This window comes from Alligator mississippiensis, chromosome 12, assembly GCF_030867095.1.
Source record: "Alligator mississippiensis isolate rAllMis1 chromosome 12, rAllMis1, whole genome shotgun sequence".
Lineage (NCBI taxonomy): Eukaryota > Metazoa > Chordata > Crocodylia > Alligatoridae > Alligator > Alligator mississippiensis.
In genome coordinates, this window is record NC_081835.1 from 61,283,801 (window position 1) to 61,300,885 (window position 17,085).

Genomic DNA, 17,085 nt, shown 5'->3' on the forward strand with positions numbered 1-17,085 from the left:
TCTAGATACAGAGCAAGGCGCAGCACGCTGCCTCTTGGGCCTAAATGACCTAGTGGCTCAAACCACCATGCGCACAACTGGATTGCCAAAGGCCCTGATAATTCAGAGGTGCTTGTAATTACAGCTACAACAATGACACCAAAGGGCTATTCTCACAAAGCAGTGCTGCAAACTCTCATGCTTTCTTTATGACTCTCACAGTCATTGGTGCCTCCTTTAAAGCCCCAACCTTTTTGAAGCACATGAACACACGAGCATCTGAGCTTTCAGTCAGATCCCACGATTCCAGCCTTCCTGGTTTCAGAGTCGAGCATGGGCACGTGACCCAGCGAGCCCCAAATTCGCAAAGGCTAGGAGGGACAAACAACAAGAGCGCCAAATTCATTATGTTTAAGATAAGCCTGCCCCATGAGTTGGGAATCACACGCTTCGAACACGCCTGTTACTGGTGAGCGCTCAGACCCATCTCTAAAGCCGACCACCCTGGCAAAGAAGAACGGGATTCTCCATAAGGTGTTTCGTTGCTGCTGCTGAAGATGCTGAGTGGAGATGTGGGTTCAGGTCCTTGCTCTGGCTCGGGTCCTGCGCCTGGCCTTGGGCCACGATACGCCATCTCTGCAGAAGGGGAATGCAATGCTGCCTTTCCCTTACTCTTTATCTATCTATCCTATCTAGATTACAAGCTCTTTGGAGCAAATCCTGCCTCTTGCCAGGAATTTGTACCATGCCTAGCACAATGAAGCCGTCCTCTGGTTGAGCTTCGCTGCATCCTACCGCTCTCTTCTACCCATCTCCCAGTAATGACGGGAGGCATTTCTAGCCCAACTCACCCAAGTGGAGATGCAGCTCCCAGCCCCTTTCAACCAAAGATGAGACCCTTTCAACCAAACCAGAACAAAACTCTTCTCCTAAACACACAGTTTCCTTTCAAATGTATTTACAGCATTTAACAGGGACGCAAGGCTTGGGGTGGGAATACATGCCTGATATCATAGCCGTACATATCCTTTTCAGGACGCCCGTGAATAATCCAGTGGGCTAATTCCTTCCCGCAGCCACCTCCGAGCATCATTCCTGAGGGAGAAGAGAAAGGAGAGAGGGGTGCTGGTGACTCAGAGGATCTATTTGAGTTGCTCCGAATCTGCCGTATGTGCAAATCCCTGCTGAGGTTGACAGGAACCTTGCCTGGGAAGTGATGGCAAGATTAAGCCCTTATTGCCTCAAGCCAGAAGTATTTTACAATGGCCTTGATTGCACACTCCACAAAGTGCACTGGGCTAAAGGCAGGCACTTGGATTTTTTTTTTTAAAGGTCTTATCTTACCTGCACTGTTGAAGCCACAACCAAGGAAAAAGCCCCGAACTTCTGGCGCTTCCCCCATGAGAGGCTTATGGTCGGCCGTGAAGGATTCTGCAAGACAACAAAGATGACACAGCCCATCAGCCAAACCATGAGCTCCCACTGTAATTCAAACAGGCTCTTTCCTACGTGTTCGACACTGGCTTGCTTCTGGTCCTGCCGTGCCAGTACTCAACCTCCGGTCCTGCCCCCTTCGAATTTAAGATGCTCGTTTCATAGACTCATAGAAAATTTGGGTTGGAAGGGACCTCAGGAGGTCACATCGAGTCCAACCCCCTGCTCCAAGCAGGACCAGCCCCAACTCCATCATCCCAATATCATCCCTATATAAGCATTGCCATTGCAGGAATACCACCAGCCTGGCCCTTGCCATTAAAACTCCTCATCTGCGTGTTGCCCTCAGGGTATCCAGAGATCTCAGTGGTATTTGTCTTCCCCCTCGTACCAGGAGGACGGTTTCAAAAGAAGAGGCCTTCAGCGACATGGGTAAAGGGTGAACTTCAGGGGAATGCTCTACACTAGGCCATCCGTGAAGTGCAATGGATAATATGTCTCAATCTAATTAAATTAGCAGTTGCTCTCAGGCTTCCTCATTCCTCCAAGATCATTACACTTTCCCCTTATCCCACGCAAGTCAAAAAGTGGCGTCCCTCCATGAGTCATCTCTTCAAGGGCTGGACCACGTTCATACTTTTTTTTTTTTCTTAATCTGTTTCTGCCGATGTGCTCCATGCATTTAAAATAAATCCTTCTTTATAAATCTAATGGACTGCAGCTGAACAGCTGCCCAGGGCTCCTGTGTTAATGATGTCTCCTTCTGCCAATTCCTGTTCCAGATATGGCTGTCAAAAAAAAAATTATATATATATATATATATATATATATATTTGCCAGGCTGGGATGGAAGAAGAAAAATGCCCGGCAGGTCAATGAGTTGTTTTTAACCTTTGTGGAATAGCTTGGAAGACAATCTCTCCGTCCACTGGGGTGTCAGGTTTGGTTTATGTGATCCCCCTTTGGTTTTTAGCTCCACCCAGCAATTTTCAGCTAATTCATGTTGTCTCTGTCTCCAGGGAAGGCAGCATTAGCATGGCAAAGAGTAATCTCTTCCAGGCAGGACCATCTCATCAGTTCTTTGCTTGCCCAGCACCCTGCATAGTGGGTCCTGTCTACCACTGGGATGCCTGGGTGTTGCTACCAGAGAAACGAACCATTAAATAATGCAGGAGCAGGTATAATTGTGAGAGAGTTTAGGGGCACTGAACAGCCTCACAAAAAGATGGCCTCAAACAGACTGCAGTAAAAGGGACATCTTAGCACACTACCAGGCTTGGCAATGAGGAGGCAACTCCTGCTGTTTTGGTACCCCCAAAGTTTGGGACTGGGAAAGAACAAGTATAGTGTCGTGAACTGTAATGTCACCATCCAAAACAGGATGTCACCTGGATGCCAGGCTCGTGCCTGTATTGTTTTTAAGAAACCACCAAGGCGTCTTACTGATGACATGCTCTGGACCCTGCACCAACAAGTCGTGTGGTCAGCGATTCGACTCTGTGCTGTGAGTGATGATCCAGTGCTGACTCCAGGGATGCTGGACAGACACCTCTGTAGTGAGCGCTCTTGTCTGAGAACTGAGTGACTCCTGTCCTGCTTCTCTTGAATGATGATCAGCTAAGACTACAATCCAGGGAGCCCTGGCTGCAATTATTCAGGCTGAACTCTTCCCCGAAATTTCCCTTAGACTTGCTGCTTCTGCTTGTACAAGGGACAACCCTGACACAAAGCTCCATGTTTGGCCACTCATTTCGGAGCTGCAGGGGAGGCATGGGATCTGGATCTGGAGCTGAACCTTGTGGGCTGGGCTCACTTCCAATGTCTACGGGACCTTTAGAGCAGCGGTGCTCAAGCTTTCAGCTCCATAGGCTAGATAAGTGGCATCAGGGCAGACTGCAGGCTTATTTAGTCTGGAGAAGGGAAGACCAAATAGAGATTTGATAGCAGCCTTCAGCTCCCTGCAGGTGGGTTGCAAAGAGGATGGAGCTGGGCTGTTCTCAGCAGGGGCGGATGAGATGACCGAACAAGGAGCAATGAATGGGCTCATGTTGCAGTTTAGGTTGGATATTAGGAAACTTTCTCGCTAGGAGGGTGGTGAAGCACTGGAACAAGTTACCCGGAGGGGTTGTGGAGTCTCCATCCTTGGAGGTTTTTAAGGCCCAGCTTGACAAAGTCTTGACTGAGATGATGTAGTTGGGCCTGGTCCTGCTTTGAGCAGGGGGTTGGACAAGATGTGACCTCCTGAGGTTCCTTCCCACCCTCATTTCCTATCATTCTAAGATTTGAGGAAGAGGACTCGCCATGACGGCACTTGCTAATCCTCCTCTACAGCAAATCCCTTACAAGGCAAGTGAGAATCTTTAACATTCATTTGCCCAGCAAGTCACGAAAACTAGGAGCTCAGAAACCTTATTTTCCAAAGCACCAATTATCTGCACAGGAACGGTTTTGTTTGAGAAGGCAGGCCTGTGATAGAAACATCTATCTGACAAAGGGAAAAGCCAGCGTGGCTTGGCTTCTGCTGCCCAGGCCATGTATCAGATCATCAGCACAGATGCACGGTACACCCTTCGCCACCAGCATGGAAAGTCTAAGCAAGTGGTGACAAGAGAGCCAGGGGAAGGAACGGGAGGTGAATGCCTGGCGGGAACAGGATTCAGGGCAAAACTTTCTGCAGAGGGGAGAAGGAAATTGGTGACTTAGAGGACCTCGGTGTCTAGCATTCACCAGGAGCAGAAGAGCAGAGAGACAGTGTTTAAGATTTTCCTGCAGAGCTCTCCTGGATAGCCAACAACTCGTTCCTAACCCCTGCTGCTCCAGCTCTTGGCCCCATCCAGCCTGAGCAGGACACGCGCCCAGGATGAGCGGCTGTGGATCCATGATTTTGAAACAAGGGGGTCCAAATTCTGCCCTCACTTCTATGAGGACGTTCCAGCTCCTCACAGCATCCAGCACAGTGCTAGGCCTGGCCTGGATCTGTTAGCACGCAGGATCAGCTAGCATAAGTTAATTAACAGTTAGCAATCTGGGCTCATGGTAGAGGTGATCTCTTTTATTAGACCAAACAGATTTTGGCAAAAAAAATTCTTTAATTGCAAGCTTTTGGGCACAAACACCCTTCATCAGGCTAATATGCATCATCACAGAACCTCACAAGAGAGGTGAGAGACTCTTTAACAGATAAGACCTGCCAGCCCAGAGGAGTTTTCCATCTATTGACTCCTCTGTGAAATCCTATGAAACATGAACTTGCATTTCTACCCAGGAGAACTTTTACAATCTTCTCTGATGCCTGATGAAGGGCGTTTATGCCCGAAGCCTGATGAAGGGTGTTTGTGCCCAACAGCTTGCAATTAAAGGCATTTTTTTTGCAAAAATCTTGTTGGTCTAATAGGAGAGATCACCTCTACCATAAGCCCAGATTCCTTTCTCCTCTAGACCAATACAGCTACAACCTGGATACCTTACCAGTTAGCAGAAGTTTGCATACGACTGAAGCCTGCTTACCTGGGCTATGTTTTTACCCTCTGCCCTAAACAGCACGTACAACATCGAGCCCTCTGTAGCTCCTTCCCAGTCTCCAGCCCACTCTGTCAAATCCTGCAACACTTTTGCCAACCTGGTTTCTTATGGTCCAAGAACTATACAAGTACTGAGTACATGCACTCTCCCCCCTGGATTCCCCAGGGGCCAGTCAAATTGCAAATATAAAAAGGACTAGATCACCCTGCTTATAAAATATTGACCATGAAAGCAAACAGCCCTGCTTTGCCATTGGTTCATGCATTCCAGCCCCAACGTGGCTCAGTGTTTTTACAGAGCGAATAGATGTTGGTTTAAAGCCCAGCACGGGCTCAGTGACCCTTTGGAAACTACATTACTGGGCTACACACATCTTACACAGCTCTACAAAGAGCTGATTTCCCACTGGAGAGCGCTGGCAGCACTCACACTTCAACTCAATCAAAGCCGCCCTTCTTCGGGCCGACGCATCTACCCTGTAAATGTCATGTTTTATCTGGTATGGGGCAAGAGATGTGTCCTACTTTCCTACCGAGCAACTGTGCAGCTCCATCCCTGAGGGGCTGGAGGGTTTTTCCTTTTAAATGATTCAACAAAATGAGAGATGTCTTTTTTTTTTTAAACTTGATGGATTGCACTGGGGGAATTTCCTCAAGGCTCTCAGCCTAAGGGAAAAGGCTGAGCGCAATCTAGAGCCAGGGCTTGGCTCCAGGCAGATGTCATGCAAACCTCTCCAGAAAAGGTATTTTCATCCTGAACAGGATGTCTCAAGCTACTGCTAAGGCTCCCACAAACCACTGCCACCACATCTCATCCCGAACCCCATTTCCTTCGCTATCGGCTAGGCCGACAGCGCTGGAACTGGCAGTTGCGTCAAAATGGCAAATCCGACAACTCTTTTTCCATGCCAAGCTCCTAAAGAAATGGTTGTCAGACTTTTTAGACTGAAGGAGCCCCTTGTTAGACACAAGGCACCCCTGATTAGACAATGCACCCCTCTTAGTTTTCACTCTGTTTGCAACTAGGGAAAAATAAGAGAGCCATTCTCCTATTGCGAAGAACTCAGCTTTGGGGTTTTCTTGTGAATCATGTTTGCACACCTACCAGTGTTAACAATGAGTGGCAACCTGAGGGCCCCCTGTAAAGGTCTCAAGGCACCCCAGGGTGTCGTGGCACCCTGGTTAAGAATCACTGCCCCCCAGTATTCAATTGAGCTGACTGAGGACAAGAACATTTCTGCCAGAAGGACTGGTCCAAGTCACCGATGCTGATATTACCAAGCGCGGTCAGTAGGTTTCAGAGGGAATAGCTCAGAGCTGTGAACCCGTTGGGTGTCAGAGAGCCATTTGGTCCTGTCCAGGGGGCCCCAGCACCACACAGGTTTGCAGCCAAGAGGGGTTTCAGTTTGAGAAATGGAAATGGAAATGCTGCAGCAGCCTTATTGCAGATGTGGAGCAATTCCCTAGTGAACACGGGTCTGCTCTGACCGGATGGAGACCACCTTCCTCCTAGCTCAGATGCCAAGTGAGGGGCGTGGAGGTGAGCGGCTGCCTAAGGCAAAACACGGGGCTGTTCCTGAGCTCCATACAACTCCCTCTGGAGCCTGGCGAGGGGAGGGCTGGCACTGGCTGACTAGCTGGAAAGACCCAGGTGCAGGCTGCAGCAACCATCAAGGTAACTAGGCTTGCTCAGCTGGGTTTAATGAAGCCATCTCCATCTTGTTCTGAAGAGCCGCAGCTGGCTCCATCTTCTAGCTCCCTGGAAAAGCCCCTTACAGCGTTTAATCCTTGCTTGCAAACAGCTTTCTCTTATCTATAAGCACTGAAGCTTTTTCTGGTTTGCCTACAAGCACAGGAACATTGGCTGGATTTGAAAGCCTGCAGGTGGGCTCTGAGCTCTGGGTCCCAGGACCTAGGCAGCCTTTATGCCCATTTTCTTTTCCAAGTTAAGTCATCATCGCTGCGCTTTTATAGAGAGGGCTTGACTCTGACGCCTGCTGAAAGCAATGGAAAGCCTCCCCAGGACCAAAGCCATTCTACATACCCTAAGTGAGCTCCCTTTCTATTCCCAGCCTCTAATCCAGACTCTTCCTGCCCTTAGACTAGTGCTGCAAAACTTCTCCTTTGATAAAGCTTTCCCACCATCACCAGACCAGCATGCACCACCTCAACCTATTACTCAGGAAAACCTGCCCCAACCAGAGCTACCGATAACTTGCCAAGGAAACCCCAAGAAATTCATTAGGGATTTGGCTACTGGCAAGCTGGTTTGGGTGGAAGGTGCACAGATACCACGGCTCTGCTGTCCAAGAGGTCACAACACAACGGGCTTCGGCCAGCACAGCAACTGTTCAGCAGCCCAAAAGTCAGGCCATTTTTGGGGCATATTTTGTATGAATGGCTCATCCCCTTGGATATGGTGCTGCACAGGTATCACCGACCCATAGCTCTCTGGGGCAGCTCTTCTGCTTGTTCAAATCGGTGCAGCACCATTGATTGCAGCTGGGGAAGGATGCGAGCCCTCAATCCAAAAGCAGTTGCAGACTCTCATCTGTAAGACCCTGCTGCAATCTAGTGCAGGGAGCTCAGGGTTAAACACTGGGTGCAATGCTGTCTGTCCATGTCTCTGTTACTGCCTTGCTATGGGACCCCGGGCAAGACACCTCACTTTTCTGTGCCTCAGTTTCCACATCTCCAAGCATGCTAATGCTGACTTGCTCTTGGGAAGGTTGTTCTTGGGAAGAGATGAATTGCCCTCAAGTCCTGATTAGCAAAGGCATCTAAAGAGGTTGGGATTTCCCTCCTGTAGCCAAGTATCTAACTCTACTTGGGTTCCTGTCTGCCTGCTTAGGTATCTAAATGCCTTTGAAGCTCTGGTTCTAATACAGAATAATATGATTGTTTCCTCTAGGCATCAGAAAACTACCCTGTGCCTGCTTAGGTCCCCACATAGGAAGCAATTTCTAAGCAACAGAGAAGATGAGTGCGTTTTGAACTCAGCACTTTCCTCCTTTACTCAGGGTCTGTGTTGTTATATTACCCCTTTACCCTGTCATCCTCGACTCACGGACCCCCGTGTGCCCACAACACAGGGACTTAGGCCTCCTTTTGCAGGGAGCCTTAGCGACAGCAACAAAATTTCAGGCTTGCAAAAGTGGAGGTCAGCGTCTGAAAAATCAAGCCCTCCATCTTCAAGCGGTGGCAGCAGCATTAGCTGCAAAAAGGTACAACATGTTAGAAAACAGCCAGAACCAGATTGTCAGGGATTCATTTTGCTGCAAACTTTTAGCAACCAAGCCACAGAATGGATGTAGCTGGAGAATGAGTGAAGAGTAGGAAGAAAGCCGCAAAAGCAAACTGCAGGGATTTTTTTTTAATTATTATTATTCCTTCTGCTAAGCTTCTGGCACCACCTTTTGGAACAGGACATTATTACATCCAAGCGCACGCTGGTTTTCTTTGTGTGTTCCAGCGGGCTCCTCTCTTGCACAGAACGATCAAGCACCAACAAAAGTGACTGAACAGAGGCCATCCATGCTTGCAGGGCTGGTTCATTAGTTGCTGATAGCACTGGCATCCCTCAAGCCCCGGCACTTTTGCAAACAAGATGAAACTAAGGGCATTCAGAGATGCTGCACTTGTCACAACCTGCAACCGGGTTTCTATGCTTGGGACCTTCCATCCTTGGGCCAGCTAAGTAGGCTGCGTGCATGTATTGTGTGCAAGCACCTTGGTGAGGCGGACGGGAGCTGCAGTAGGAGCCCTGAGGGTGTGCACTGTGCAGTGATGATGCATGGAAGGATGGAGCAATCGATCAGCTTCCCCATTCCAGTTCCCAATTCCCTCACCCACCTTACCAGTTACAGCCCCATGATCATTACAAGCCCTCCAAGTCTGACACGTGCAAGAAGCAAAAGCGTCCCCCTTGCCAGGGCAGAGCCAGCTCTGCCAGGCTTTTGAGTGCTAAGGCAGGTCAATTAAACCAATATTGGCTCTAATTAGCACTCCCACCAGCTGTTTGAAGTGGACAAGGCCAGATTCTCTCCCGCCTTGGAGGACATCAAAGAAATCCTCCCCATTCCTCCCCTGATGGCTGAGAGCCACGCACTGGGGGCAAACCAGGGGCAAGTGGAGCATGGAAAAGATGGGATTGATCACTGCATGTGATGACCATGGGGTGTGAAGCCATTTTCCATTCCTCTCCCTCTGATCGGCGCACCGTAATGCTTTCTCTGTCACAGGATCTAAGCTAATGCTCATCTAGGTTAAGCTGTTCCTCCATCTCTTTCATACATGATCCTGGCCTGAGTGTCTTAAAGGGAAAACTGAGGACAGCAGGTGGTTTATCCTTTCCTGACCTGTCACCTTGTGTGGGTGGGCTGGACAAAACAACCGAATCGTACTAATCCTACATGCAAACATAACACTTCCTAGCTCCAAATGAGGAGAATACCTGTAGAAAGTCAGCACAACCTTTGCAAGCCTCATCAGGGAGCAAAGCTGCTTTGATTGTATGTGGCAAATGCTACTGAAGTAGTACCTGGCCCACAGACCGTGGACTTGATTCCAGTTTTCTCCAGCGCTGGGACTCTGTTTATAGCACCTTCGATATGCTGCATGAAAACATCCCAGTCCAGATCAAAGAGGCCAAAGGCGAATTTGTCGGATACCTGGTGGGGGACAGAGGAAGACAGCTGAGTGAAGAGGGTTATTTTATAACACACACCCTTATTTTGGGAGCTCCTGATGGGCAGTTTCCTGTAGGGTGCCTGCTGAAGCCAGTGGGAGCTTAGGGATTGATGCCTCGAAAAACCAGTCACAAGGAGCAACCTCAGGGACCCTCGAAGTCAAAGGGAGTTTTGGCATTGTCTCAAATAGTGCCATGATTTTGCCAGAGCCCATATTAACTGCTTAGTGAAGGGGCAGCCCCCTTGTGATCTTGCCCAAGGTCACTCCTGGGATCTTTGGCATGGGTGAGACTGGATAAGGGACTTTTGAGATCCCTCTCTCCTTGCTGGCCCTTTTCAAGTGGGGTTGCTTCTTGTGCAGACCTTTCCCAGACCCAAAGACCACCAGCTTTCAAATTGCATCCTACCCTACCCACGGGACCCAGCTGATTCAATACAAAGGGTCCTGGTTCCTGGCTTTCAGGCATGAGCGAGAGCTCAAGGACTCATTTCTGCCCCTTCTTTCTCAAACCAGGTTTCCCAGGAATGTTTCATTTCTTATGAAAACCTCTCCTCACTGCTCACCTCCTCCCAGAAGATTGGATTTGACTCGTATCCGCCCACAGAGAGGGCATCGCCTTGGAGACGAAGATACACTGAAGCATCGTGATCTCGAACATTCGGCATATTCTAAAAATAAGTAGAGAGGAATAGCATCAAGCCGTGGCAGGAGAAAGCCAATCATGCCTAGTGGAGTCACCTGAGCAGCTTCTGTCCTGGGATCCTGCGCCAGCAGGCACACCAGAGCTGCGTGGAGAACCATCTCCTGACCAGCAGGGATGTTCTGGAGATTTGCTTTGCAGTGACATTATAAATTAACCATATAGGGAACCTAATTATTTGTCCTCATGGCCTCATCCACCTCGTCCCCCTTGGCTCTCATTGCATAACCTGCCAGAACATCAAACACAGCCCTGGCTTTTCTGGCGTGCCAGGTCCACAGTGCAAAGAGTGGAAGAAGACAATTCTGGCAGGTCATTCATTATCTGCCTCACTTCAGGCCAAAAATTGGCAAAAGGAACTGTAGCATCCTCTCCCAGCAATCCTTCTTCAGCTGTATTCCTCCACCGGCTCCTTGCTCCTTTGCCCATATTGCCACCCCCTAACTCTATGCCAGCGCTGGGCTAATGATATAATTACTGAGCTCCCTCAACAGGAGAGAGACACTAAGCCACTGTTGCACAGCGTGGTGTTTATAGCCGCTCTGATGATATTGCTGTATTTTTTTTAACCACAATGTTTTCCCTCATTATTTACAATCCCATATTCCCTTTCGAGTTTCCAACCATATGTTCGCACTGGCATGCACTAGTTTGTTACTTTTGGGTTGCTCAAGAGTGATGGCACTGAACACACCTAAATGTCATTGCAGGATTTAGAGACAGAGCGGACTTCCACAGTATGGCTGTGACCAGCTCGAGGCACACGAGGGTTAAGCAGCTAGCACTGTTTTATTTTAAAGCATGGCAGTCTCTTTTTTTGTGTGTGTGCAGACTTGGCAAACAGGCATTGAGAAGAAAGACTGGCGGCAGCCAGTCATGATGAATTAGCTTCAGTGCTGGGCCCTTCCTGAGCTCCCTGCCTGGGTCCTGGTTAGAGTACGGCTCAGACACCAGCAAAACAAGATTAGCAGTGGACATGATACATGTGGAGCTCTGAGGTGTGCACTGCCAGAAGGCAAAGGGAGGTTAAGCAGCTGCAGAAGATGTTGATACGATTAAATAAGCTGAGTCTTAATTCGCTAAGCAGGTTCCCCGTGTGTGCCGGCCCCAGACCAACAGAGCAAGCCAGGCCGGGCTGAATAGAAGCTGGTTTCTATCCTGACGGAGGCTGAAGATTAACCACTTACAAAACAGTCCCAAATCGACCCCATAACTCCTTCCCCCGAACCACCCCTGAGTGGCTATGGAAGGCATGGAGATGGCACTCAATTAGTACAACGTCACTGCTGTGATTGTATTAAACACAGCGATGGGACCATCGTTTTCTAGGCACTCCTGTAACAAGGCATGAGAAGATAGTCTGCTGAGAACTGGCTGACTGGGGAACCAATGTGTTTCAATGCAATTTATGGGAAGACGTATTTATTTCTCTCGTACCCCACTAACGCAGAGAGGTGAAGGGGTACAATGATCCTGTCTCTCATGCATGGAGAGCAGTGGACTGGTTTTCTTAAACGGTATACATGCAGATGTGTAAGTAGTACAAGTGGAATGATTATAAGGTCTACTATATTATCCACTAATATCCAGTATTATCCACTAATAATTCTCAGCATTTTAATAATAGACATGTAGTTAGTGGATAGGGATACCGCCCTACAAAACCTATTCTCAACCCAGCCATTGAATTGCGAGGAAGCCTTGGGCAACAGACCTTTTCCCCCACTTCCACAATTTGTCTGCCTCATCATCCACGTGAGTTGTAAACTCTTCGGGGCACGGACCATCTCGGAGCGTATTTGTTTGGCAGCACAAAGGGGGCCCAATTTTGGTCGGGACGGCTAAAAACCGGTGTAATATAAATAACCATCTTATCAATAAATGACCCCTTAACATCAGCTGTCAAGGAATCTAAATGTAAAAAATAATACTCATCTTGGTCAAACACTTTGCAATTGCCTGTAGAAAACTCTAGCCAGGGTTTAGTATTGTTATGACACGATGCGAAAGGTGTCGCAGTGTTTAGGTTCTGACTCAGCGAAGCGTTTAAACACACATTTGCCTTAAGTATGTGTTTAATCAGCTTCTATTCAACCCAGTGTCTAAGCACATGTTTAAATCTCTCTGAAGCCTGAAAGAGAAGGCGAATGACATTTCTACATGCTCCAGGTCCTATTTTGCCCTGCTTTAATCCTCTCTGTAGCCCCACTAAGCCCTGTGGGCAGGTCTGCGGCAGAGCCAGCCCCTTGGTATCAATTTGGCCGATGCTTTGTGCAGGACTGGCCTGCCTAAACCTTCCCACGTTTGAAGCCAGTGTAGGTGGATGATCGCTGAGGTTTCCTGAAAGACGCCCTTCTCTGTACAGAGCTCGTGTTGCCCAAGAGAGACATCTAGCTGCAAATGGAGGGATGAGCTCTGCCCAGGCAACGTTTGTCTCGGAAAGGTACAGGTTACTGCGCGGAGACGGCGCAGGGGGCACAGGCTCAGACACAACTGGGATCTGCTCACACAAGCACTGTGTGAAACAGGTGATGTGCTCTTTCCATGGCAAAGAGAGGGACCAGAGAGGGCGTTCTCAATCTTACTGCTTCGTGTTGCTCTTAAGTACCCACAGAGTACTGTGGGCAAATACAGCCAGGAAGCATTTGCACAATCATCTTGCAAAGAAAACCCACGCCGTGCATGTTCCCTCTTATTTCCTTATTCGTGCACATTTGGGGGTAGGAAAGGAAAAAAAAATGTTAGAGACTTGGATCCTAAGATTTGGGAAGACCAGAAGTCCCCACATCCTGGCCCAAGTCCCTTCTGCAACATGCCCAGTAGCACATGGTGGGTCGCAAGCCTGCCAGGCACAGAAGAGGAGTGACGGACTAACCTGAATGCCCTCTATCCTCTCGGTCACCACATACGCATGATGCATTGCCACCAGGGGCACGCTGACGCCAGCCATCTGACCTAGGGCCCGGGCCCACACACCTGTCCGAAACAAAAACCCCACTAAAATAATCTACCTCTTAGTGAAGAAGAGTGTCCATCACTCAGGTCACCACTGGACTGCGTGGGGATCTTCAGGCAGAGACCTGCAGCTCAGACAGCATTCAGACAACCGCCAGATGGGTTTAAACAGGGAATGAGCCAGGCTCTTTGACTCGCATGCAACCCAAAACCAGGTCCTTCCCCTCCCTGATTATAGCTATGGTGAACCAAAGTGTGGCCCGTATGTATCAGAGGCTAGACAAACCCTAGTAATCATTGGGACAGGAAGGGTAAGTGTCATCCTGGCACGTCCCCAAGGGGAAGATCGATGGGTAAGTGGCTTTTATTCCCTACCTGCACAGTTCACCACGCAGGGAGTCTGGATGGTCCCATAGCTCGTTTCCACGGCAGTTACCCTCTGCACACCAAAGTCATCAGCTCTGACCTGGATACCGGTCACCGGGCAATTCTCTATTACCTGCAGACACATAAATCACCTGTGCCACTGGAGCTGGAACGACGTGCCAGATCATCAGACCACTGCTATTGCCCAGTCCAGGTCTGCAGCCACGATGCCTTCGTTCCTATCTAGGAATATAGGGCCTAGGTACCCAGAGGGGGAGAAAGGGAGAAAACACAATGGCCCCTTTCCATGGCAAGCGGAATTTCTCCTTTGTTCCTATCTAGGAAAGGCTTGACCAAAACAGAGGTCTCTCATTGATCATTTTCTTTCACTTCCATAAAATCATGACTATCCCTGGTGGGTAATTAAATCCTCCTCTTTAATTGGGGGCTTCAATTACTTGCCACCACAGTTACTTATATGTGATTTTAAATTGCAGAGAGCTCTTATTATTTATTTGTATTGTAGCAGCACAGAGGAACCTCAGTCCTGGACCAAGGCTCTGTTGCAGGAAGGACGGTACCTGCACGCAGCAATATGATGATCCCTGACCCAAGGGGCGCAGTACATGTTATCAACTCGATAGTCCTGACAAAGCCATGTTGGGATCTCTCCCATCTCATCTGTATTTCCCCGAGTCTTGTAGCTCCTTTACAAATCCAGTGCTGTCTCTCTACCCGATGAGATACAGTTGGGCTGTCCTTCCAACCAAGCCAGTCAGGGCTGTATCCTCATCACCCAAAAGAAGTGCTGCTAAGCAGAGCAAGACAGCTCAGAAAACACCTGGAGCTGGTTCATGAGTGTCATGGGGAAATTGTTTCATCTCTGTCATCAGAGGTGTCAAGAAGAGGTTAGATAAGTATTGATCGGGAATGATCTAGGCGTAGCTATGCCTGTGCTATGCTATGCTTCGCTTCCCATGCTTCTCGCCTTTGCTGGTTGCTACAAGGGGTCTGGAAGGGATTTTTTTTCCCCTTCCTGTTGCTACATGTGGGGGTTTTTTGCCTTCCTCACTGGGTGGTGGCTGAAGCCCAGGCTGGAGGGTTTGACCGGGGGGCCAGTTACCAAAGCGCCTCTGGCAGTTGCTGCCCTGGTAAGTGTTGTGCAGGTACCAGCAGGATCCATCGTGCCATCCTTAGGGACGTAGAGCGTGCCATACAGGTCATCCACATTCATCAGCGGATACAGGTCCTTTGTTTCTGCGGGGGACAGGACGTAGGACTCTACGCCATACACCTTACCCAGCTAAAATGAGATACAGAACAGATGTGTTAGAGCAAGCAGGAGGGACCGGTGATGTGTCTTCGGTTTTCTGCACAACAACCGACAGTAATAATGAGACAACACAATGCACCTCTGGGTCCCAGATAGTAGACAGGCTAGGTCTAGCTATGAACACTGCTGCAGTGCGGCTCTAACTGGCTCCTGTGGGATTCTCAAAATGCAGAACGTGGCAAACACCTCTAGCAAGCTCCCACCCCATCGAAAGAGATAGGGCCCTCTTCCTATGTACCTGTGCAACTTATGGTGTACTAAACAGACAATATTTTGATATGTATGTTAGGAATGTATGGAGAAAATTATGATGTACTAAACAGAAACGGGCAAAACTCCAGGAATAGGTTTGGTTGTGCAAAGCCCAAACTGGGGATGTGTTTGATTTGGGGATCTGTATATCTAAGACCTATGTATCTTTTGCATACATAAATATATGCATGCGTGTGTGTGTATACACACACACCACACATGCACACACACAATATACAGTGGGGCAGGAGGATACCTAATGGGCCATGACAATGTGCATTTCTCCCATACCGGGGAGGATGATCCCTGGTGAACCTGCACAGAGAGCTGCTCCCTTTCATTTCAGTACTGAGAACAGCATAGAGGTTTTGTTGGCTTTAGTACTGTGACTCTCAGCTCGGCAGCATGGGAGGCCTCTTTCACCACGCATGTAGTAGCCACCAGTGGGATTGGTTTCCAGCCAAAACCATCTCTCAGCTATAATCTGAGTCTGCGCTAGCACTGCACAAGGTAACGATGGTCTGTGCAAAATCGACTGTTAGGAATCACAAGGTGAGCTACAGCCACCCTCACCTCTCTGGCGTCTCTGATCCCCACTCCCACCTCTCCCCTTCCTCAGTTATCATCACTGTGCTTTTATAGAGAGGGCTTGACTCTGATGCCTACTGAAAGCAATGGAAAGCCTCCCCGGGACCAAAGCCGTTCCATGTACCCTAAGTGAGCTCCCTTTCTATTCCCAGCCTCTAATCCAGACTCTTCCTGCCCTTAGACTAGTGCTGCAAAACTTCTCCTTTGATAAAGCTTTCCCACCATCACCAGACCAGCGTGCACCACCTCAGCCTATTACCCAGGAAAACCTGCCCCAACCAGAGCTACTGATAACTTGCCAAGGGAACCCCAAGAAATTCATTAGGGACTTGGCTACTGGCAAGCTGGTTTGGGTGGAAGGTGCACAGATACCGTGCGGATGGGCAGCAGCGCACAACCCCCAAGTAACTAGACCTCCCCAAAATCCCTTCACATGGCTAGTGGATAACATCCACCCCGACTCATTTGGAGAGGAAGGCAGGACGACTCCCGCTTACAGACATGAGCCTCTTGTACTCGTCCAGCCGCTGCTTGTTGGAGGCGATGAAGAGCCCGCCGTTTTGGATCCAGCCTGTGTGGAGACCTGTCTCCTCCTCAAGGTCCTGGCTAACCACGTTGCGAGTGTGCGCCAGCAGCTCCACTTCCACGTCGCTGGGGCGCAGCTGCCACAACAGACCTGGGAAAAAACCACGGAGAGCCCAGAAGATTCGGGCTTCTCCTCCCTCTTCCTTGGGGTCAGGGTCCTAGCATACAAGCCGGGCAAGCAGCGTCTATTGGGGAACTGCAGGATTAGCCAAAAGGAGCTCTAGCAATGAGAACAAGCTCATCCCTGACCTGCTCACCACCCCTGAGGCAGGTCAATAATGCAAAATAATTGGGTTTTTGGCTTGATGGAGGAACTGAAAAAGTGAAAAATAATTGTTCTGGGTCCCCACAAAATGATCCCCCCTCCCAGGTTTTTTCAATGTCTGCAAACACATGCTTTTGGATCAGCTAAAATGCTTGCTGTGACTCGGGAGGAAGGAATTACTTCTTTTTTGGAGAAGGCTTTAAGTTTTTTAAAAAAATAGAAACAGAGGGAAATTTTGAAAATCTTTGACAGGAAAAAAACCATCACTTTTTTTCCATTTTTTTTTCCCCAACCAGAAACAGAGGTAATACGGCTCAACTTTAGAAAGGGTTTGACCACGGTGTCCTGTGTTAAAAAGGTATGCTCCTAAGGTCTCTCTCCATGGTAAAGGTATTCTCCTAAGGTGGGGAAATATGGT

The 17,085-nt window shown here is 48.9% G+C and overlaps 1 protein-coding gene across 5 annotated transcripts in view; it reads right to left on the minus strand.

The window, feature by feature from the left end:
* Positions 1-17,085, minus strand: part of SARDH (sarcosine dehydrogenase) — a 74,308-nt gene that overhangs the window by 51,760 nt on the left and 5,463 nt on the right. For all 5 annotated transcript variants that reach the window (XM_059715656.1, XM_059715657.1, XM_014603834.3 and 2 more), the window contains 8 exons: positions 16,315-16,493; positions 14,768-14,947; positions 13,654-13,777; positions 13,199-13,299; positions 10,187-10,291; positions 9,475-9,604; positions 1,324-1,410; positions 984-1,074 (listed from right to left, as the gene is read on the minus strand). In XM_059715656.1, the coding sequence (XP_059571639.1) occupies positions 984-1,074; positions 1,324-1,410; positions 9,475-9,604; positions 10,187-10,291; positions 13,199-13,299; positions 13,654-13,777; positions 14,768-14,947; positions 16,315-16,493 (997 nt within the window). The remainder of the gene's footprint in view (positions 1-983; positions 1,075-1,323; positions 1,411-9,474; positions 9,605-10,186; positions 10,292-13,198; positions 13,300-13,653; positions 13,778-14,767; positions 14,948-16,314; positions 16,494-17,085) is intronic.